We start from the raw sequence: 24,810 nt of genomic DNA, 5'->3' as shown, positions 1-24,810 counted from the left end.
CATTGAGTGAGGCTAAAATAAATACTGCCACTAATGTTTGTAAGTATTAAATTAAATATAATTTATCCACTGCTAGATGAATACCTGCCCACGTCATCCCTCATGGTATTGCAGTTATATAATCTATCTAATTCCTGCACATAAGCTAGCTCCATCTCTGTGGTGGTCATCCTGCTAGCACTTCATCACCATGCTTGTCATTTCGTTATGACACCTTCGAAGAATGTATCCTTCCTTATTCCACTCACATTCGTGTACAGTCTATGTGATGTCTGTAATTGGCATTTGTTGTCGGATCCAGATGTTCCTCTCTTTCTCAGTGTAATTCCCAGCATGCATTCTCAATTTTTGTTACATTTTCTTTGCCAGTGTCCAGGTTTCCAATCCATGTCGAAGCAGGCAATATACACCAAAAACATTCCTCTACAGGAACGTTGATGTGTTACTTTCCATTATCAAATTCACCATTAGCATTCCAACCTGCTCTGGCCTGTCTATTGTATATATTGATCCCAGTCTGCTTTCAATAATTATAATGAACAATGTAATTATTTTGAATTATTTTCCTTTACTGTTGTATGTTAATACAATGAAATAAACAAAAATTTGTTGCATTGTGCAATATATTGAATGTTGATATTCGCCAGTGCTACATATTGGCACAATCATAGCTTTTTCTGCTATGTCAGCACATAGCACACACGTGGAATCTTATTTCATGAAATTGCTCGGTTCAGGTCTCAATATTTGACCTAATTTGTAATCCCTGGTTGGCGCAGGTGGCCAAATTCCAATATCCGATCGCAGTTTCCAACACCTCTGGATTCCTGAATAAAAATCTAACCCTGGCTCGGGTGAATAATAACTCTTCTCACATCACTGGCTGCCAAAGTGGTCATGGTACAGGCTGGCTGGGATGATCACAGCTCAGTCGTTTAAGGACATTTGGCCACAAACAAAAAAACGGTCAACAGAATCTTATGACGGGCATTTTATTAGGAATTCACAAGTAAAAGAAGATGATGGAGAAAAAGTGGACCTGCTTCGTTCGTATCATCTCACTTGAGTTGATATTACACCACCATTTATTTTATTTTAGATTTGTGCCAATTTATGTATTGTAAGAATAAATAATAATTTAGAGACCATAATAGAGGTTTTTGTGGGTTAGATCGTGTAAATATAAATGTGTCGTTACACCCGCCACAGTCAATTAGTAAGGTTTGTCATGTAAACAGAAAATACCAATTCGTTACTAGTTGGAGAATAAACCCACAACATTTACATTTTTTTTACAATTTTTGTAAATGTTGTGGTGGCAGGTTTAACGACAGAATTATATTTACACAATCTCACCAAAAAAAACCCTCTTGTGGATAATATTGGCCACGAAAGTCTACTACATGTTGAATGTGAATTTAGAGACCTTTGCCAATCCATGTTGGCCATGGAGATTGTTTGACCGTATTCCAGCCTGCTTAGTGCAATTTATTGAAAAGGGCGTCCAGTACCAGCTCAGATTCCAGCTTGCTTCTGACATTGGCACTGGCCGAGGATTTAACTCAGGTTCAAGGGTCCGTAACACATTGCATTACCACTCCCCTGATAGAGAAACTCCAATATGGAACGATTGGCTACATACGATGTGAAAGAAGTTTAACATACGTACAGTATTACTCGACATTTCAATATCCCAATTTGAAAAGCATTAAATATGATAAGTACAAATCACTGTCAAGTCTAAGACTACACTATTTACAATTTTTTTTTATATATATGGGTATCCATTAAAATGTATTGTACATTGTGTTCTTTCGCAGGTAACGTCTATCACACATTGCCATGTTGAATAAATATTACAAATACTAAGTCTATATTATATGTAAACTCTTAAATGTTTTCCAGACGATGATTTATGACAAGATTCTTCACCTCTCCACGTCCAGCGTGTCTCGTGGGAAGATGACCTCAAGATACATCTCCAACGTCGTGACTGTTGACTCCAATCAGCTCATGTGGTTCCTCTTCCTGTGCCCCAACCTCTGGGCTCTGCCTGTGCAGGTTTGCCAAGAGATGTCAGTCTGAGAGACGCGACTCACAATCACATTGTGTTCCCACAACAAAAGCCCTTTCACAAAGATATCCTCATCTCCAGCTGCCGTGACGAGACTTGTGATCCGGCCTTTTACAAGTCAGACGCCTGGTATCAGTTCGTTCGTAATTATGATGCGAGCATTCTTAAAGTGTGGACATTTGAAGACATGGACAGTTGGGAGTGTGACTGGGTCATTTTGACCCCACAATGAGAACCACTGCCCTCGTACACATCGTTACTGGATTACGTATCATTGTTACAAACTCGAGAGCAGTGGATTGTCAAAGTACGGTAAAGTTAGTAAAATTTGCAGAGTCGACAGACCATGCATTTCCTGTACAATAATCTAAGCTTTTAATGTATTTATCTCAGATGTATTCACTTTCTTTTAAATGTCATTATCTTTTTAACTGCCTTTAGATTCAAGATAGTAGCAGGTGCTTTCCCTGATGAAAAGTCAGCAATGATTAATATGGTGTTGTTGACTTCAACGATATGAATGTGGAATATCCACCACCGGCTTATGGACCGCAACCGAAGAACAGCAACTACTCCAAGCTCGTCTCAGCAGGGAGTAGAGAGCTGGGACGAGTAGTGTGATGAAGTCAATTCCACACCTGTGAACCCATACGGTTTCCCGTATTCTTGCACAAGGAAATTGAGCTTTCAGGTCCAGACGGCATAAAGCCGTTTCAATACGGGCAAACACATTTTTGTGTCTAATTGTTTGAGTTTCTCCCTTGTGATGGGACTTTGTAGGACGAACGTTGAGATTTATAAGGGCACGGGGTGACCAGTAAGGTCTGATTTGGTCTGTAATAAGGTAGGGCACTGATAAGGGGTTGACAGGTATGTAATCGATCGAATAAATGTTGTAATTGACCATTTTGTTTGTGGTGGATTACTCAGCCAAAAAATGGTTGCCGCTCTGACATCCTGCCTCCCAAAGGTGGGAAACTCCCCACCAGCCGACGCCGACTTGACACGACCCGTGATGCCGACTATATCATGAAGTCTCGTCCGTCACCCCCTGTGGCACGTGTGGGAAACGGAGACGAGCACTTCTTTCTCTCGCAGCTATGTCCGTGTTATCCGATGTATTGTAGCGATTGAACCAATAAATGGGCAGAGGGAAATCGATTGCCGAAACAACGCGATGTCCCAGCGCTAGGAGTGACCTTTCACTCCCGCGTCCTCTCCGGCGCTTGCCCGGCAGATCATTGTGGGGGTGTCGCTGCTCTACTCCCTGCTCGGGGTGAGTGCCCTCATCGGCGCCGCCGTCATCGCCCTGCTCGCTCCGCTGCAGTACTGCATCGCCACGAAGCTCGCCCGCGCACAGAAGCTCACGCTGGTGAGCACAACCGCCCGACAACATGGGACCTCCTTGGCCACTACCAAAATATACGAGAATAGGTTTTCCCTTTTTTTTTTTTCTGGCAACAAAACGGCTGTGTTAAGATGTTCAAACACCGAACTGAAACCTTTTACAAGGAATCGTGTCTGCATTAACCACAATGCTTGTGGTCAGAATGCAAACAAAAAACGTACTCCGATAAAATATATGTGGCATTGCCTTTGAAACTGATTGGTCCACACCAGAGACAGCTTTCTTAGGAGCCTCGTCTCTAACGGTGTTAGAACAGAGGACGCCAAAAGGCGAACAGCACAAAGACGATGCACTCCCCGAGACTTCGTCGTGTTCAGTGATCGACTCGTACCCCTCCATCCCTCCTCCCCCCCCCTTCAGCCCCCCACCTCCATCCCCTCTTTTCTTTCTTCCCCTTCTGTTACCCAGATGGAAGCTCTGTTGCGTAAATTATTTCTCCGTGTTGGAATATATTGCACTAATTGTTGGCAACTGATGAAGTGACTCAGCGTATTTGTTATTTAATGTATGCTTTAATTAAATGCTGCTTTAAGATGATCGTGATGTACAAAGCACATGGGCACAGGTTAAATGTATGTTTGTCGTGGTGTCCATGTATTTGATTGCAAAAATATATTATGTGCATATGTAATGTTTTATATCTGGTACACCTTTTCGTCTCTACATCTACGTATAACGCTGCACATGTATTTCGTATATACACATGTTACTGATTGTGTTATCTCGTATACTGAATGTGTTACATATATGCAGCTCTAATCATTATTCTGAAGAATAAAATTGGGAGATGATTGACTGGTTACCAATGCGCTTCCGCTATGTTGTATTGATCCAATAGGCACATTTTGGATTGTTTTGGCAAGCTTAATTGAACAACGTAATTTTTGTTATCGTGAAAAATAGTCGCACAATTCACTAAGAAAAGTAAATTGTTATGGTCGCTTTGAGACAGGGTCTGTACATTTCTGAGTGGGATCAGGTGCTCACAATGGGGCCTATTAATATTTGTATTACTGCACGTGTGCGTGGGTGCATGTGTGTGCATTTGGTTGTGTTTTTGTGATGAAGGGTGGCACAATGGTTAGGGCAAAGTGCAATGAAATCTGTAACCGATACTCAATCACGGCCAACATCAGCTGCAAGTGGTATTAGAACTGTTCATGGGCTTCTACTAGGTCGACACAGCCTCAAATGGCTACCTGGTGCAGTGTGTAAACATCAGGACTTGGGGAACAACGGTGGCTGGGAGTGGTGCTGGCCATTCCTGCCTTCATAGGTGATCGATAGCACCACTTGCTATGCAGGGAATCTTTGTTCTTTTAGTTATATCTACATGCATGTCTTTGTGTGTGATGGGTGGAATGTTAACGCAGTGGTTAGCGCACTGCTGTATGAACTGCCACCCACCTAGGCTCAATTCTCGGCCACGGCTAACATCAGCGGCAAGTGCAAACTGTACTGGTCCTGGGCCACGCCTAGATCTACTCAGCCTTAAATGAGTACCTGGTGCAGTGTCGGAACATCAGCGCTGTGGAGATGAAGGTAGCCAAGTGGTAAGGTGGTACGCCCCTGTTCGCACCGTGCCGGCCTTTACACCTGCTCGCTGACAGAGATTGTCCCAACAGTCTTTTGAAGGCTGCATCGGGGACCGTTGTCTTTTGTGGGCGTGCGCGATGCATTGCAGGAGCACAGCAGCTCGCGGATAAAGCAGACGAGCGAGCTGGTGCATGGCATCAAGCTGCTGAAGCTGTACGCCTGGGAGCAGGTGTTCTGCAGAACCGTGGAGGAGACGCGCTCCAAGGAGCTGCGCAGCCTCTCCACCTTCGCCATCTACACCGCCCTGTCCAGTGAGACGAGCACAGGGGGCCACAAGGCAGGGCATGGCTCTGGGGCGCAGGTCAATGAGCATCAACCATCACGCGAACTCCGAATCATCTTCGAGGTGGTTTTTGGATAGCTGTTGAACAAAGGGGGTCACTGCATCGCGCACTTTCAGTTGCACTTATGCAACCATCGGGAACGCTCTTCCTTCCGATATTAGAAAGCCACTGGAGCTATGCGCTTTCAGAGCTAGATTGAAAACTTCATTTCTTTAGAACTGCTTTTTGTGTTTAGTTTGTTGTCCTTCCCCCGCACCTCCGATTAGCGCGGTTGGCTACGTACGTTGCGAAAGAAGATCAACGTATGAGAATAGGTTTTCCCCTTTTTTCTGGCAACAAAACAGGTGTTAAGATGTTAAAACACCAAATTGAAACCTTTTATAAGGAATCATGTCTGTATTAACCACAATACTTGTGGTCAGAATGCAAACAAAAATACACACTGATAAAACATGTGGCATTGTCTTTTAAACTGATTGGTCCACACCAGAGACAGCTTTCTTTCGAGCCTCGTCTCAAACGGTGTTAGACCAGAGGACGCCCTAGTCTCGAATGGTTTTGGCGTCCTCTGGTTCTCATGAACGTAATGTGTGATTCAAGTGTAGTTTAATTATTCCAATTTTGCTCACTCGCAGAAACGATCTCACGTTTTATGTTTTTTTGTTGTTGCTAGGACTGCGCTCTCCATTTCCCCCAACCCTGCCGCCACCTAACAACTCTTGTGCCTTACAAAAAGGAATGCCGTTGAATTCATACCGCATGTCTACCCTGCAATAGGGATTCATCGTCTCAATGGGCTTTTGCCTGATTACACATGAAGTGCCTGAACAAGATGAATAAATTAATCATTCATACTTTTTTTGGACAAATCACTGTACCGACAATCGAGCGGCCAATGCTGATGAATGGGTTGGACTCTTGGTCGTTTGTTCCCACCCCCAGTGGCAATGAATGTTTGTTTCAAGGCTGTGTTGACAGCACGTAAATAAATATGGCTTTGGAATCGCCAATGAAGGTCTTGGAATCAATCTTCTGTTGTTCGACCCACAGATGGTTAATTCACTGAACGTGTCACTTCTGGGAAACTCGAAATGCAAATGTAATAACAAGGCTAAGATTCAAGAAAGCTGCGACTACAATATTCCTTACCTGATGCTCGTTTGAGACAAGCCAGATGGCAATTTGTGCTTAAGAGATACAGAACGGCTTCAATCAATTTACTGCACAGTAACATAAAACAAAAACAATCATTTCATTACTGTATTATGATTTATTTCAATCTTTCAGTTCACTTTTCAAGAGTAGATACAGAACATTATCCAAGCATAAGGTTTTACAATCATCCCTCCTTTTCAAATTTGGTAGATGACAAATGCATGATTGATGGTTTTCAAATCAATTCACAATAAGGAGTTGTCACAGTTGATTCAGATCACCGGAGCATGCACCAGATACTCATCCATGTGTGGTATTTTATTAATTTTATTTGTCCATGCTTGCCATAGATATCTAAGCACAACTGCCAAAGTCATGGTCTACACATTATAGTGATGATGATGATGGTGGTGGTAAAGGTATAATTGCAGCCCTGTGATTGTGTTCTTACACCCATGTTGGCAGAAAGGCTTCCACTTCAAGGAGGGTATTTTGGCCTACTCTTTCACACTGGTCACATGTCTTGGAAGTGGTGGGAGTTACCCACCACTTTACCCCAGCATACACCGCTTTCTGATTGGCTAACTGTGGTGTACCCATATATACGGCTGAGTGGACAATGGCGGAGGGATTTAAGAAATTTTCCAATTGTTTTAACTGCTGCCCTGGGAGACCTAATCGAACTGGTGACCTCTGGATTGCAAGTCCAGTCTGCTAATCACTACAAGCATGGCAGGATCAATGATGCTTTTATTCCACCAGTTTTATGTGATATTGAAACAAAGTTTAATTGTTAGTTATATTTGTATTGTTTTAAGGGTTCAATTTTTGAACATGCAATGCTTACTTTTATTGATATAGGAAGTTCCTTAAATGATTTTTGTGTTTTATTGAATGCAGCCTTCATGAACGCGGCCATACCGATTACGGCTGTCATGGCGGTGAGTCCATTCCTGTTTCATGCTTGAGCAAAATCAAAACTAATTGTTCATGATGGATTTCAACAGCCGTCATTCATAAAGTAGAGTGTGTATGTTGTTTATGTATGCATAACATGTGGGGAGCGATAGTGTAGCGGTTAGCGCGCTGCGCTATGAACCTGGCGACCCGGGTTCGATTCCCGCTCACGGCCAACACCAGTGACGATTATCTGAACCGGTCCCGGGCCTCCCCTAGGTCGACTCAGCCTCAAATGAGTACCTGGTGCGGTGTGTAAACATTGCCACTGGGGAGACGAAGGCGGTCGGGCGTGGTGCTGGCCACCCACCCCCTCGTGTACCGTTCCGGCCTTCATAGGTGCTCGCTAACAGCACTTGCCCCTACAGTCTGTTAAGGCTATCTTTGATGCGCAACATAGACATTTGATTGATGAGTCTACAAAGAGAACCACTGAATGCGCGGAGCAGTCGACTGCGGCGGTGGAGTCTCAGTCGGACTTAGGACTCTTATATTGAGTTTTATTTGAACCTCATTCCACGCAGCCTGCGCCTCATAGTTGACTTGTTTGTTTGTAAACCAAAGGTGAAATGTTTAGTTTTTTTTGTTTAGATTACCCAAGCAGGCATTGCTCAGTGGGTGCACATCTAACACCTATCAGGTCGGCATTGAATCGCCTTGCTATAAATTGAGGTCGCAGCATCTTGAATTGGCCATCTTCCACATAACAGGCTGGGCAGTAGTTGTCATGACCCAAAGGCGTTTGGTTAAATTGGTGAGCCGTCTACATTCCGTGTGTGGTTCCCCGTGCATTGTGAGCCTGCTGTCCCATCAGTTGCAGCACTAAGCAGTCAGTTTATTTATTAGAATGTGTCCCCAGGAGAGAACTTCGGAGCCATCTACCCACTTATTACCCTCGTGGGATAGCCTGCTCCATCATTGCAGTGATTAGATTTATTCACATCCGGACGTATGGAAAATTCGATGAACATTTACTGCCAATAAAGAAAGGCTGTGCTATAATAAATGGATGCCCTGCTGAGCAATGTAGCAAAAGAGATAATGTTGCAGAAAGTTGCAGGCTCAACTTGTGAATGTCACCCAAATTTAATAAATTACAGATAGTAGCAAGGCATGTTGGCCACTTTCACACATGCTGCAGTTTTTTTTTTTTAATCTGCATTATTGTATTCACATTTATAATTTCAAAGAAGTTTTATAAAATGTGAAATTTTCTTATTCTGATCATTTCTAAAAAGTCGTTTAACTCACTAAAGTTGACAGATACAATTAAATATGTTCCGTGGGAAAATGGATGCACATTTAATTAATCTAGCTAAATTGAGACCATTCGGCAAAAATGCCAAGGATGCAGACAAAATTAACACAATACTTCTATTTTTATGTCTTAACTTGTTATGCTTTGGAGAAGATTGCCCATGCAGCAACAAATGTAATTAATTAAATTAGTGTAATTCTTTTGTGCATATCTAGCAGTTGCGGCACTGGGCAGTCAGTTTATTAATGAGAATGTCTCCCCATGGGAGCACTATGGAGTTGCTTGATGACTACAAATGCCGCTTGATGACGTGAAGGAAAAGGATCCATAGAGTGAAATGAAGAAGAATGTTCAAGATGAAGGGCGCTTGAGCCAAAGACCTGCCATCCTATTTTAATTAATTGGCTTTTCCTGTAATTTGATTGGAGTGTAATTATTATTTATATTCTGTTATTTGTTTTCATTCCATACATATTGCGGATCTAGTCATTGTTATAATTTCTATTAGTTTTCAGCAATACTTGTGAGTGTTATTTTCAACTACAGTAATACCCCGATTTACGTCTTCCCCCTTTTACGTCGTTTTGCAAATATGTCGTCACTGTTAATACCACTGGCTGATTTGCGTCGCCTCAACCCACACGTACGTTGCTGACAGCATCGTCCGTCCTTTATCTTGTCTGTTGCCTCACCATTCGCCTCCACTTACCCTGTAAATCACTTTGAGCTACGTCGTTTGGATATTCGTCGTTGGATATTCCTTTCAGGAACGCATCCCCAACGTAAATCGGGGTATTACTGTATATTAATGTAATTATTGTCCGGAGCTTTGAAATATTTCCATATGAAAGGCGTTTTTTAAAAAAAATATCCTTATTATTATTTGCCAGAGATACTAAAGAATTGATGTTTTGTTTTACAGATCCCGGCCAAACGTTAATGTAACATTTTTTTACGTCGTGCGTTTGTGTCGCTGTTCACTGTCTAGACATTCGTGACCTACGTGCACTTGAGCTCACCTGACATCACCTTGTCACCGGCGGTGGCCTTTGCGTCGCTGGCTCTCTTCCACATCCTGGTCACTCCCCTCTTCCTCCTCTCGACCGTCGTACGCTTTGCCGTCAAAGCTCTCATCAGGTGGCTTTCCACACTAGCATCCTACACACCAGGTGCTACTGTGGTCATGGTTACCACACTGGACCTACAAACCAAGGTTTAATGTCCCGGGCGTGGAAATTGAAACGATTGGAAAGTGTTTGAAACAGCCCTTGCATCTGTCCAACCAGCGGTACACTACAGTTAGTTGATCGGCAGGTCTTGTGCGGTTGAATAAAGTGGGGCAACTCCCACCTATTCGAAAATGCTTGGCCATTGTGGAAGAGTAGGCATAAATATCATTGTGGAAGAGTAGGCACAAATATCATTGTGGAAGAGTAGGCACAAATATCATTGTGGAAGAGTAGGCACAAATATCCTCAAGAGGGGCACTCTAGAGCTCCCTCCAGAGGAGGCCCCCTTCCTTCCTCCAGGCGGGGTGTGAGCAAGAAATTGGAGGGCTTCACCTTTAACATTTTAAATTTCGATTTAAAGCTTTCGTGACTGCAGGGATTCATCTTCTTGGTTCTTCCGGTAAAGTCACGTAGAAGGGAAATTATAAAATAATAAAAAATCAAACGTAATAAAATAAAATTCTCACGACGTTTCGGCCACAACACAAGTAGCCTTCCTCAGGTGAAGAAACAGAACTGTTGGAAAGACAGCGCTCCAATGAACACTGCTAAGCTTGGCAGCGTTTTTAAGCTGGGTGGGAAGAGCAGAGCGCCTTGACAAAGGAGTTTACATATCAACAGAAGAATTAAACATTGAAGTAGCTGTGTTAATGTGATAGATTAGCAGGATGTTAATTTCTGACCATAACATTATGTTTTAATTTTATTATTTTATAATTTCCCTTCTACGTGACTTTACCGAAGGAACCAAGAAGACTTTACCATTTTGTTTTTACTGTCCTCATGCCTATGATCGTATCAGCCAGAGAGTTGAGCAGGCGGGAGCCGGGTATCGTACTTAGATGGGGTGACCACCAAGCTGTAAACAGGTGTTGTAGGCAGCTGCGGGGCCCTGTTCTGTTGTGGGCAGCGCGGAGCATAGCAGTCGTTCTGTACGCCCATGCTCCCACGTCCGTGCTCCCTGTCTGACCCGCACCTCTTATTAGCACGGTTGCCTACGTACGTACGGTGCGAAATGAGTTCAACATTCATGCATACATACGAACCAGCGTGGTGAAGTGTGGCCCAAATAACCCCTGTGACCCGCACAGCTCGTGGGGAGGTCCTCATCCATCAGTGTATTCACAGAAGGGCTGTAAATGTACACACACATTTGTGCTATATGCTTTGGATTCCAATTTAACCCTTGTTGTACAGGGCTCCTGCGCATGCTCAAATTCGGTTTGCAGTTGTTCATTAATATAAAGCACATTCGCCTTGTGTCTCTATATATGTATGTTGAACTTCTTTCGCTCCGTATGTAGCCAACCTTGCTTATCGGAGGTGTATGTGTCGCCGTGTGTGTGTGTGTGTGGGGAGCGGTAGTGTAGCGGTTAGCGCGCTGTGCTATGAACCCAGTCATCCGGGTTCGATACCCGCTCACGGCCAACACCAGTGACGATGATCTGAACCGGTCCTGGGCCTCCCCTAGGTCGACTCAGCCTCAAATGAGTACCTGGTGCGGTGTGTAAACATCGCCACTGGGGAGACAAAGGCGGTCGGGCGTGGTGCTGGCCACCCACCCCCTCGTGTACCGTTCCGGCCTTCATAGGTGCTCGCTAACAGCACTTGCCCCAACAGTCTGTTAAGGCTACACGGGGGATCTTTGTTTGTTTGTGTGTGTGAGAGGTGCTCGCTAACAGCACTTGCCCCAACAGTCTGTTAAGGCTACACGGGGGATCTTTGTTTGTTTGTGTGTGTGAGAGGTGCTCGCTAACAGCACTAGCCCCAACAGTCTGCTAAGGCTAACCTGGGGGATCGTTGTCTTTGTGTGCACAATGCAGCATGCAAAAGCTGACCGAGTTCCTCGCCACCAGCGAAATTGGTGACGAACCCAACACGCTGGACGTGGAGCCTCGGCCAAAAAAAAGTAGCAACGCCGATGTGGTGGTGAGATCCGTCTACATAGCACGTATTGAGAGCTTTCTCACACGCCCATTCCTCATGCCCGTCGTGGTCTGTCCGCTCGTTCTTCGTGCAAATGCGATCATTACACTCCCACCAGCAGTGGTGTGAACTTGTAATTGCACAGCTGTTCCTTCATTATTATTTTTACAATTTCTTTTGATTAGTTAAAATGGAAACGCCATCTACATCTTAGAAGGTTAAACAACGTCTGTGTTTAAACATTATACATTTAAATCAATAACTATTACCAACTTAGTAAGCTATGTTTGTGGTAATTGGAATATTGCGTAACAATTTTCATTCGCATACCCTGAATGGATTTTCCAAGTCATCTGCTCAGATATAGACTGTGCTATTCTGACCTTTTTGCTTTGATTGGATTATGCTAATTAATTCACTTTGACATGTTTGATAATCTTAAATGGTGTGTCTCGCTCGGTGTGTTTTTGTGTATCTCTCTGCATGTGTCTGCCTATGCTGTTCCCCGTGTCTGTGTTTTATCATTCATTCTTACCTGATGATGGTTGCTTGTGTTGCAACCAAAACGTCATATTCTATTATTATTTTATTTTATTTTCTACGTGACTTTAAAGAACCAAAGAGTCATCTTAAATATACTGCATATATTACATCTGAAAAGGGTAATTGTGCTACAATCTTCGAAATTACATGAGTAAAACATTACAGCTGTGTCGATAAATGTGCGTAGTTTATGTAAACAATATATATGTGATGTCAAATATAAACGTACAATGCGAGCCTTTTATATCCCAATATACCGTAATGGTATGTTGGATGAGTGCATACATGTATTGCATATTTATGAATGCATTTATGAATGCATAAATATACGTGTATTCATATATATGCATTTATGTCTAGTCTGTTGAGACATTCTACACGAAAAGCATGTTTTCCGAGGGACACAATTTGACTGCAACCCTTTTGCTCTTTGCCACGAAGGAATGCGGCGTTAAGGGCTCGGACACATTGCTTTTGCTAAACCAGCGTTTTCAGTGTTTCATGCAAGTTTAATTTCCTCGACGGTCAACTACAACACGTCTGGGAATGGATCTGTGCCCGGGTGCAGCGGCAGCGTCGTCAGTGATGCTGCACAACTAGGGCTCCCTTGTGTGTTTGCTCACAGCAAATGATGGCGGTGAATCGAAAGCAACCACAGAAGCCTGTGTGGGATGATTTCGAGCCCCCCCAGGACTGGAGGCAGTTTGAATTCACCGATGGATCAGAGGACTTTGCCATTAAGGTGACCAAGAGGCCCTGGAAGCAGAAATTCACAGTTTGTGGGGTGAATGAAATATTGAACGAGGTGGTTGGGTGGCTCCGTGGGACAGTCTCGAACGCGAAGGGTTGCGCTCTTCTGTGGGAGATCCGAATAGTCGGTGTCATGACATGATACCGATGGCACAATCATGATTATTTTTTAAAATTGTATGGGGAAAGGCAAAAAAAAACAACACAGTTGACATTAAGACAAAGCTGAAATAAAATAAGAAAAAAATTAAACGACCAATATCCGACAGATTTTCCGAAGTGTATTCTTGAGCCGTGCCATGTGTTGATTTGCGTGGAGCACGTGGTGAACCCTAACTTGCTGTCGGTGCTGCTGCAGGTGACCGGTGGGGTGTTTACGTGGGCTTCCAGTGAACCATCCCTCCTCACCGACATCAACATTTGTATTCCACACGGTCGGTTACGAGTAACCCTTTGATAATCATTATTTTATCATCTGAATGTAAGCTTGCAGTTTATCGCTAATGTGGTCACGCCGTTGACTCCTAGTAGCGGCTATTATGGTGATGCTGTCCTACAATCACATTGTGTGTGTATGTATAATCCCAAGCTTGCCAATCCTACCAGTGTAAGCAGCAGGCTGACGATTATTGAACACTTTTACTAGATACAGTATTTTGTTCGAAAGTTTCATGATATTAGAATGGCTTCTTTTTTCCATCATTCTTTTCTGAAACCACATTCATGTCTTGTTTTCCCATTCTGTACAAGTCAACCACACGAAATATCTCAACTTGGCTGGGGTTTGGCATAGGTTGACTTTGTGCGTGCACCCCGTTGTCATGCGGTAAGGTAAGCAACGGGACGACAAAGACATCCATGAATGTTTCTGCCTATCCTGGTCTGCACAGGGCAGCTCACAATGGTCGTGGGTCAGATTGGATGTGGGAAGTCGTCCCTGCTGAGTGCGACGCTGGGAGAGATGCATCTCGTCAGCGGCTCAGTCTACTGGAACAGGTCAGGCTGTGCCGAGCAGCTCTCCCGTGGGTTGATTGTAATTCTGTTTAGCATTGCCATTGTACGAGCTTAGCTGCATGCAACATGCTGTCTCTTGCAGCCTATTTAAAAGTACGAAAAAATATAGAGGCATTGGAGATCAGCGCTGGCGCAACAGGTTTGCGCGATGCATTATGAATCCTGTCACCCGGCCGTGGCTAACATCGGTGGCGAGTGATATCTGAAACCAGCCCTCGGCATCACCCTTTACAAGCCGCACTAGCCGGTGTGGTGATAGATGGTGAAACAACCGCCATGACCGGCACGGCATGGAGAGGCCTTCATCCGGTAGTGGATTGATGAAGTGCTTTACATATAATTACATTGCATATATATAAAGGCATTGCTTTTTTTCACTTAATATTCAGTACATTTTTTCACAGTTCATCGACATGCCATTATTTTATTAATCAATGTTTACATTATTTAATTTGATTATTGTATTTCCTATTTATCATGCTTGCTATAATAAACATTGTTGGCAAAGTGTAAACACAAAAAATAATCGTCAAGAGCGGAGAGCCTCAACATTTTGTAAAATGTTCTAAAACTCTGAAACGTAAGCATTGTTTTTTTTAATTATTTCTCTTCCACCGTTCATCCCGATAGCCAACACACACCGTTCTAATCACGTGACATGCCTCCTGATTGACGGCGATTGTCCCTGCTTGGTGTTGCACCTTGCATTTGGCAGGCGACGAGGTTCCGTGGCGTACGCAGCTCAAAAACCCTGGATCCTAAACTCCAACGTGCAGGAGAACATCACCTTCGGGAGCCCCTTCAATGAAGAAAGGTTCAGCTCTGTTCACTTAATTACGTCTCCATCGAGCTGCACTCTCATTGCTTCGTGGATTATTTTGTCACAAGGATCGTGAGATATGCCAGCAACTTTGGGAGGCCATCATCCAACAGTGGACTGACCATGGCTAATGATGATCTCACTGCTTATCGCATTACACTGCTAGGTTCTCTTTTACAAGCGGTAGTGGAGCTGAGACTATGAAATAACAGAAAAATTGCACTTCTCATCAGTACGTGGCTGATACCTATATGGCTATTTTGTCTATTTATCTGAAATTGTGGTGAAGCGTTGATTTTTGTGAGATGTAGTCTATGCTGAAGTGAACACTGTAATGGAAACTACTTTAGATGTGCTCTGGATGCATGCCGTGTCAATCCAGTGGAGGGTCTTTGCACCATTACAAAGAAAAAACTGATAAGCAATACATGGACGGCCATAAACATCTTATCCCTTCACATTCTGAGCAATGTGGTAGTGGTGGAACCAAGGAATAATTTATCATGGAATATTTTCTAGGGCCCTCTAACCCCCCCTTTCTCCCCAGGGTCCTGGCTTGCCTCATAGCCAAGGGCAGTGGAGGGCAGGAAAATATATTCCAGAGCTCAGCCCTGGTCAACTCTATCTGAAATTAATCCCTGGGTGAAATGCTTCACCCCACCCCAGCAATGTGATGAATTATTGAGATTTTAGGTGTCAATGCAATTCAAAAATCGATTATTATTTTGTTACATTGTGAATGGTCGTGCCTCTATTGGCTACAGGGCTTACGTGCACCCATTCCATACAATATTAACAGTACAAATCTAAAAACATTGATTCTTTCACATATTATTCGATACATGCATAATTCTTTTAGTAATTAACATTGAGAAATCGATGTTTCATTCTATCCCTCATACTGTTTATACAATTCCAGAAGTACATTTCCAGTGACCAGCAGTGGTAGTGTCACAGCTGGGAAATATATTATAATACATTATGATTACTAATGCATTGCAATGTTTGAAACAAATACCCACTATATAACCTCCTTTAGTAAAGGCATGAGGTAGGTCACCGAAGTATGTATGTTTAATTTTATTCTTACCGTACGTAGCCAACCACGCTAATTGGACACACAGTAGAAGCTGTTTAGAATTTTATTGCGAATGGGAAATCGCTGGAACCATTTCCAACGGAACATCATGACCAGGCTGTGACAAATTCAACGGATTAGTAATTTCCTTCGATTAAACATTTGGATTATGGGCGTCATCTGATATGTATTACCAACAAATTATAGACCGCCACTCCATATTCCGGCATGGGCAATCATTTGCGCTATCACCAAGGGAACCGGAAGCCTCTTAATTTAGAATCGTGGATACGGTGATCAATGCAGCTGCCAATGTGGGGTTTATAAATGAGTGACGGATTCCCGAGAGGTCTTAACCATTTCCAATGCCGCGCAGGTACAAAGCAGTGATCAACACGTGCTCGCTTCAGCCTGACATTGACATCCTGCCCCAAGGGGACCGGACCCAGATTGGAGAGAAGGTCAGTTGAAAATTGATTGACAAAACAGATTCAATGTAACAACCCGAGATCATGAGACATTTAACAACAACAAAAACAGGACTGTCCCAAGCGCCTGTTCGATATCGCATCTCACTCTTTGTTGAAAGTTACAATTTCCGTGATTATATAGACCGTAGCGGATACCTCTGAATTATACTGATAAATACATGGTTGGTCGATGTTCAAAGTTGAGTGGATTGTATGTGCTGGTGATGTTGCTGACGCCAGGAATAGTGGTTGTGCTCTTGGTGCTGCTGTTGATGGTGATGCTGCTGGTGGATAGTGCTAATTGAGTTTATATACCATTCAATTAAACGTGCGCAAATTAGGCAATTACATATTACAACCTCTGTTGATTGGATAGGTTATATTTTTTTCCTGGTTATTTAGGAAAACCTCGCTTAGTTTGAAAGCTCTTGCTCAGTAGGGTCCTGATCGTAATGTGTTTCCAACCGGGTTATGATAGTGCACGTCAGTAACCCAGCACTTTGGAGGCGAGGGTTCGTGGATCGCGCAGATTTTTGAAGCTCCAAAACTCGCTGGGCTGCAAAGGTGGGCAGGAAATGACAGACCTGCAAATTGATTAAATCCACCTGTGCTGCAACTTGGAGTGTTATTCCCTTTGGTATTTCTTTTTTTCTCTCTCTGGGTATTTAAATTTCCTCCCATACATCAAGACTTCATTCCAATGCAGGACGCTTCTAAAAATATATATTGAGACTCAGTAGGGCTTTCCTGGATAACCAAAGGTCATTATTGGAATTATTATATTTGCATGTGAGTGGAAACGAGCATACCTGGAGAAAACCCATGCAAATGAAGGGATAATACTCCTCGGTTGTGCTGCTTGTTGGGGGCATAGTGCTGGGTCACTCAGTTCATGTTGTGCCTGCAGGGGATCAACCTGAGTGCCGGGCAAAGGCAACGGATCAGCGTGGCTCGGGCTTTGTACCAACACACGAACGTCGTGTTCCTGGTGAGAAAACACATTCCGAGGACAGACGTGCCAGGATGGGTCATGACTCTGCAACGAGGACACACGGTGTCCACTTAAAGGGTTGGATTAAACATGTGGTATTGACCGAATGAATAGATGGGGATATGTTCCCGTGGTACAATGGATATTGCACTGGACTTTGTATTCCAGAGGTTGCTGGTTAAATTTTCCATCGCGGCACTCGAAAAATTTGGAAGTTTCTTTAATTCCTCTGTCCACCCGGCAGTATCAAAGGGGTGCACTGCAGTTAGTCAATCAGCAGGTCACTTGTGATTGGTTAAAATTTAGGTAATTGCCACCTCTTCCAAGGCATCTTACCAGCGTGGAAGAATAGGCCAAAATACATTATAGAAAGCTTTATGTATTTAATGCGTGGCACACACTAAATAGCGGATTTAAACAAACTATTGTGGCGTGTATTGATGATGCAAACGTGCAGCATTTGTGCAACCGTAGACTGATGCAAATTGCTAATTTTCAAAAATATTAAAAATTATACGGAAATAAACCCACCTCTAATCAGATGGAAGAGTGTGGAATATTCAGCAACCCGCAGCTGTGGTTGTAAATAATTGGATATCAAGCAACAGCAGCCATGCGTTCCTATAACGTACATATATTTCTGAGAGAATATTCGCATGTTAGTTTTAATGAGCCAAAATTTGTCTGACAAATTGGGGCAAAAATGTGTTGTTATTGGTTTTAGAGAGAGCAATGCGAATAAAATGAATGGCAATGTTAAAGGAGTACGGACAGAGGCCTTATTTAACAACAATAGGAACAGCTGCATTAACAGAAGTAAAAGCATTAATAATGGTACGATGCATTCAAAGAGATGCATTGAGCCAGATATAATGGCTCAACTGAATATTGAATGAGAGGTAAAATTATCCTCTAACTACTGCTTGCATCCTACAATTATTACATACCCTGCAAGGAGAAAATTAGATGCATGTTTTTCTATGTCTGCAATAATTCTGGCAATCCAATCCATTCTACGTGTTTTACCTGTGTACTTATTTTTGTAAAGAGTATATTTTTTTATTCAAATGTTGATATTTATCAACATTGGTAACGATTGTAAACATTCATACTGACAACTTGATAGTTATTCATAAAGGTCCCATTTGCACTCAGAGATATGAACCTTAAGAAGGCGTTAGGAGCAACACATCAATATTAGCGGCTTGTTTCAACACTGAGATTGATCCAAATCTGTTAAGTCCACGTGTCCCAGAATATAGAGATCACTCATACCACTGCTCACATACCTTTTACAGCAAGTGTGAGTAAATAAAGATTATGCCGTTACACGTAGCTTATATTATTGCCAATGTGATTGATTCATTCTGCTATGATGCAACATGTCTTCTCACACATCAGTGTTTGTTCATACCATTCTGCATTATGCACGTTTATACAAAGTAATTACCAAGCTTGGTGGCACAGTGGCAACGCAACATTGCAAAGTTGAATTCCGAGTCAAGGGTTGGCACATCCCTTTATTTCTATGGAAGCAATCATATTGGCACCGTTTTGCGTAAAGTCTGCTCTGGTTTAATTATATGTGACTAAGTCCTGCCATAGAAATGTGGAATTTCTAGCCCAACCACAGCTTCGTGTCCTTTGTCCTCAACACAATCGCCCACCCCATAATGTTGGTCCTGTCCACCGTGTTACCGCATGTGTAGGTTTGTCATTCTTCTTATTATTATTTTTGCTGATGATGGCAGGATGACCCGTTCACAGCCCTGGACATCCACCTCAGTGACCATCTGATGCACAGCGGCATCCTGGGCCTACTGCACAACGACACGCGCACGGTCGTGCTGGTGACGCACAAGCTGCAGTACCTCACTCACGCAGACTGGGTGAGTGCCCCCAGCTTTCACGCCAGGGCTGCCACCTGTTCTGGTTTTCCCAGGATGTCCTCGTTTTTTGGAGCCAAGCCATCCAGGCTAACACGTAGAGTCTTCTCGGAATATTCTCGTCCAATGTTTTGTCCGTTGTATAGTCATACACACAGGACCTAATTCCTAATTCTGTGACTCTTCTCGGCTGGCTTAGAGTAGGGATTGTTGGCGTAAGGCGCGACCACTATCATTCAAGGTACACCCATCCATTGAATCCTATATTACTCTTCGCTGTGTTCCTATAAGCCGACACACATGTTATCAGTATCAGGAGGACAATAAAATACAAGATGGATGTCATGTAGCAAAATAATTCCTAGAACAGCGTTCTCATTGTTCTGGCTGAATAAACCTCTGAATACACTGTCATCCCCCCTTCCAGAATTGTGAAATATTCATCTGTCTATGATATTTTCGAGTTTTTTTCCAAGGTGGCAATCCGATTTCTCACTTGCTCACTCATTCACTCAGTTCAATAAATCAAACAGTGAAGAAGGCAGAGATCCTGCAATCAGTGATTCAGTCATCCATCATCAAACAGTCAGTATAGCAAGTCAATAAATTATCCAGCAGTCTCTGAACAGGAACAAAGTATATTGATCGTTAATCATTTGTTTAGTAAGTAAAACAAAATTAGCAATGGACGCAAATATACAGATACAATAATCATTTTCTTTGCAAGAAATTAAATAAGAGTGTCTTGAGTGACTTCGCTGCTTTTGCAAACAACCAATGCCTTTATGTTAACAAGGTCATAGGAAGAAGGACAAAAAGATCCATTATAAAAAGCACAGAACATTATGTGTCCTGTGGCTCAACCACTGGCTCATAGCTTGACTAAAATGTGTGATTCAAAATAGAGGTTTTTGGGGATAATATTGGTCGTGAAAGCCGATGTGTAAATGTGAGATTCAGTTGCCTGCTTCACTGGCTGGCTCCTAAGTTCGGTCCACTGCTTGGCTTGCCAGATAATATGCCTACAATGTTAATGCCATAAAATATAAAATTAACCTGTTATAATGAAGTGGTTTCAATGTATCTTGTATTATTCGTGGAGATTAATTGTGGACTTCAAATGGAATTGAACTGAGTGGTAGTTGCCCAACAAACATCAGTACGTTGCATCACAGTAATGTACAATGAATGAACAAAAGTGATTCTTGTGTACATGTTATTTTTACGAAGAAGTCGTAAAAGATCGTACATTATTCATTGATTCAATAGGAAGTGAACATCAGTTTGACATTTTCATATCCTCTATTATCGAGTGTGCGTAATTTGTCTCCAATTTGTTTCTGATATATTTAATTAGGCTTAGGTGTCAAGCAATAGGGCCGTGTGGGTATATTCAGTGCAGGAGATGCAAGGATTTATCCCCCTAATATTACAGACAGTCATCTCAAACCCTGTATTAAGGTAAGCTCATATACTAATTACAGCTCAAGACAATATTCACATGAAAGCTGCATTACTCGTTTATTAGTGCTAATGAGATTCGATCAGGCAAACCATGGACAAGCTTATCATGCATTTCTTTTATTTTTGTAACTGGTTTTCACACTGCTATCTAAACCCAGCAACCTGCCTTAATACCCAGCCATAACTATCAGTAGTGAATGGTATGGCAACCAATCCAACTAATCCACCAAACTTTGCTGATAGGTTAGTTGAAGTATGCTCAGATAACCCCCATGATGGAAAACCCTTCTTCCTGGTGTGAATTGACAAAGCTGAAAATTTGTATGTGTTGTTGTTTTACTTTCAGAAATGTATAATGCATGGTGGCCAGATGGCTTAGTGGTCAGAGCACTGGGCCAGCACGACTGACATTCTGTCTTACAATCTGGGTTTTCAAGTCTTCTTCTTTCGTATATTGGGAAAAGCTTACAATGGGACATCTAGTTTGGCGATCCACTCAATGGCTTTCTGAGATGTATGTACGTAGCCAACCGTGCGAATCGGAGGTGTGGATGTTATGTGGAGAAATCTAAGTGCCTGCAGCAACAAATCTCAGTGGGCAGGTTGATCCGATATGCTCCGTGGTCTGGGACTCATGGCTACAGTCGCATTTGGGGTAACATCCCTGATCTCCCACTCGTGAAGCAGGTGGCTGTGTCATCGCCCACGTCCAAGCCTACGTTGATGGTCTCAGCCTGTCACCAATAACTGCACAAACATCCCGTATATTAAGTTTGGCTTTCATGAAATTCAGCAATTTCAACAATGTGAGACTCTAACATATATGTTTTTGCTTAACTGCTATGTAACAAACATTAATTTCGCAGGGTTCTTGGGAAAGTGCAATACCCCTAGTGTAATCAAGGTCACTTAAACATATCGCAGAAGTAATATTGATATTACCTTTCACGGGATATTTTTTGCACACATTATGATCCACATCTAGGCAATAGTTCTGAATGAGTATTCTTGTCATCATATGCCACTTGTTTTTTTTGTCACGTGTGCATTTGTGCCGGGCCAGGCAGCAAATTTATCATTTGCATAATGCGGTGTCCTCAGACTGCCAATAAGCTTGGTTAGCAGACAATAGTGTCTTCAACAATGTGCCTCACCGTCTATCTTGCACCACAGCTACAGTTCAAGTTGTCGTGTAAGCAGATGGGCAGGAAACAGGCGAAAGAGGCCATTACACGGCACTGAAAGCACAATCGGAATAAATGTGGGGAAAAGACAATGAATGAAAATTATAATGCAGCAATTACATACATAAAATGAATCTGAATTGGTATTTCTGTTAAGAGTGAGTTACATGGATTCGCAATGTGTGTAAGTGTTATATTTCCCTGCAGCAGTTTGATCCAGATAAGTTTGTGGAAGCAGAGCACAAAGGGTAAAATTCTAAATGTAACTCGCCCAAACAGTTATGGTTTTTTTCATTATTATACGTAAACTCGCCGTGTGCTTGGAAGAAATGCGAACCAAATTCTCTATTTGTTGTTTCTCTTCAACGTGACTTTACCGAAAAAACTAAGAATATGAATTACTGCAGTCACGAAAGCTTTAAATCAAAATTCAAATTCTCTATTTTTCTTAATGTTCACAAAAGTATTGATTTGTAAGGAATTATTGAATGCTTAGTGTTTGTACCTAGCAGTGTGCCCAGCACCTTGATCTCCCCAGTTGGAATGTTGGCAGCCCAATGCCAGATGCACAATTTAGGCTGTATTGACTTAATGGGTGCTCCGGGTGAGGTTAAGATTCCAATTCCGTTAGTTGTACATAAACAGAATTGTTAGTTGTGGCATCTGCTCAAGAAATTCATACTCAAGTACAATGGAAAAACGATGAGGGAGACTAATAATGGGATCTATTGATACGATTGTCCAATAACTTAATGCATGCATATTTGATTTTGGAAGAGTTTGTCTGTTACTAAATATATCTCTCTGCTACGAAGAAGGGTAATTACCCAAACACTTTTCCTATTATATAGATAAAGCATATATATGTATTGTTTTCCTTTTAGGGCAGTGTCAATAACGAACAAGGAACAACACAGGGGTGTTGCTTGCGTATGTATTTGATTCTGTCATTCCAGATCATTGCGATGAAGGACGGGACGGTGCAGAGGGAAGGCACCCTAAAGGACATCCAGACGTCAGACCCTGAGCTCTATGAGATGTGGAAGGAGCTCATGAATAAGCAGGATGAGGAGCTACAGAAGGTGTGTGGACGTATCTGCTCACTTCACTGCACTCAAAACGGACCATCCCAGTTCAATTTCCCTGTCGGTGGTGAATATATCTTAATAGGTGCTGGACCACATTCCCAGACCAAATGTCTACTTAGCCTTACGTGAGTTCCGAGTGCAATCTGTAAATATCGCATTGGGCGGAAAAAAGATTTCCAGCCGTAGCGCCTGCCACGCGTTTGCCGTGTTGGCCTGAGCAGCTGCTCACTTAAAGAATTTGCTCTTGCTCAAACAGCCTGGATATTGGCAATGTCGACCCATCATCACATACCCCAGGCCAAGACGAGCCAGACAGTCCACTCTTGCAAAAAAAAAAATCACACTTACTCTGCTTGTGCAATAAAGGCCTGCCAAGGGCACTGTGAACGCAGCAGAGTAAATGTGAGCGATTCAAAGCGCTCGGCTCTGAAGTGCATTGCAATTTTGCACACCGAACTGAGATGATTTTTTCCCAATGATGGCCCATATTGATAGTGCCTTTTGATATCTTTCCCAGGAGACTATTATTGAGAGCAGAACAGCTTTGGAGAGAAAGAACCTTCGGCGTGCGATGTACTCCAAAGAAGTGCTCGTAAAAACGTCGTTTGAGGATGAAGAAAACGGTAATATTGCCTGCTACCTTGTCATGAGTCCGGCACAAGGCCAAACTATAAAGTGTATCATTTTCATATTCGAGGGTAAAAGGCCAGCTCCATTAATTGTGGCTTCTGTTTTGACCTGAACTTGGCTCCACGTGAAGTGCTGCACATTCAAGAAAATGCAAATGTGTGTTTCGTTAAAACCTGCAGTAGTTGGTGTGTGATGGTAACACAAATCGCGCTGTCTTGTGCACCAATCCCGCTTGCTCAGATGTGATGGCCATTCGCGTGATATTTCGCAAGGGCAAGTATCCGTGTGGGTTTGCCCTAAGAAGTGTGCGTGTGATTTGTCATCTGACACGAGATTCTCCTACTTGACTGCATTTAAAAAGGGCAACCAGACGCGCAAATGCCGCAGAGAGTCTTTTGAACGTTTTAAGGGCATTAAACACAAGTCATTTGGAGCATAAATCTTCATAAAGGCAGAGTTGTCACCCTTTAACTAGATGCAGCCAACTGCAGTGTGGGAAAAAGTTTCCCAATTTCGCGAGAGGAAAGCGTTATAACGGCTTTTATATCTCTAATATTGTGACACTGTGCTCGGCACAGATGGTAAATGGGGGGGGGCAGAGTGTGTGTGTGTGTTTGTTGATCTGGCTGCCACATCAGATCATGATTTTTGTTCAAAGGCAGAGTTAACAAAACCACCTACAAATTGTTTTTGAACCACTCATAACAAGCGAGTGTTTGGCTTAACAATGACTTAACATGTTCTGCCGTGCGTGTAACCGAGGTCATTTACTGCAAAGGAGTGCACATGCACTCTGCTTCATTCTGCAGGGATGATCACTATTGCTTCTGCCCAACCTTAATTCCATCACTACAGTTTTATTCTCATAAGCTATGATGACAACGGTCACTTAAGCAATAGGTCACATTGTTGACACAGAAGGTCTAGAATATGTTTAGGCGAATTCCACACATCACGATGCATTATTGCCTTCCATATTAGATAATAGCGATTCTAGTTCAGTGT

At 42.7% G+C, this 24,810-nt stretch overlaps 1 protein-coding gene across 1 annotated transcript in view; it reads left to right on the top strand.

Annotated features, from left to right (window-relative positions):
* The window catches only part of LOC116940098 (ATP-binding cassette sub-family C member 8-like), a 90,811-nt gene that overhangs the window by 19,837 nt on the left and 46,164 nt on the right, over positions 1-24,810 (top strand). The window contains exons 9-23 of the mRNA XM_076065329.1: positions 1,906-2,061; positions 3,312-3,446; positions 5,167-5,329; positions 7,418-7,458; positions 9,721-9,869; positions 11,785-11,890; positions 13,056-13,172; positions 13,539-13,614; positions 14,071-14,176; positions 14,910-15,008; positions 16,469-16,553; positions 17,470-17,550; positions 19,305-19,442; positions 23,044-23,169; positions 23,693-23,798. Coding sequence (XP_075921444.1) covers positions 1,906-2,061; positions 3,312-3,446; positions 5,167-5,329; positions 7,418-7,458; positions 9,721-9,869; positions 11,785-11,890; positions 13,056-13,172; positions 13,539-13,614; positions 14,071-14,176; positions 14,910-15,008; positions 16,469-16,553; positions 17,470-17,550; positions 19,305-19,442; positions 23,044-23,169; positions 23,693-23,798 — 1,684 coding nt within the window. The remainder of the gene's footprint in view (positions 1-1,905; positions 2,062-3,311; positions 3,447-5,166; positions 5,330-7,417; positions 7,459-9,720; positions 9,870-11,784; positions 11,891-13,055; positions 13,173-13,538; positions 13,615-14,070; positions 14,177-14,909; positions 15,009-16,468; positions 16,554-17,469; positions 17,551-19,304; positions 19,443-23,043; positions 23,170-23,692; positions 23,799-24,810) is intronic.

Source organism: Petromyzon marinus, chromosome 7 (assembly GCF_048934315.1).
Source record: "Petromyzon marinus isolate PM22_M1 ecotype Great Lakes invasive population chromosome 7, UKy_Petmar_22M1.pri1.0, whole genome shotgun sequence".
In the NCBI taxonomy this organism is placed as follows: Eukaryota; Metazoa; Chordata; class Hyperoartia; order Petromyzontiformes; family Petromyzontidae; genus Petromyzon; species Petromyzon marinus.
Note: the sequence above shows the minus strand (reverse complement) of the source record. Positions and strands in the feature narration are given on the sequence as shown.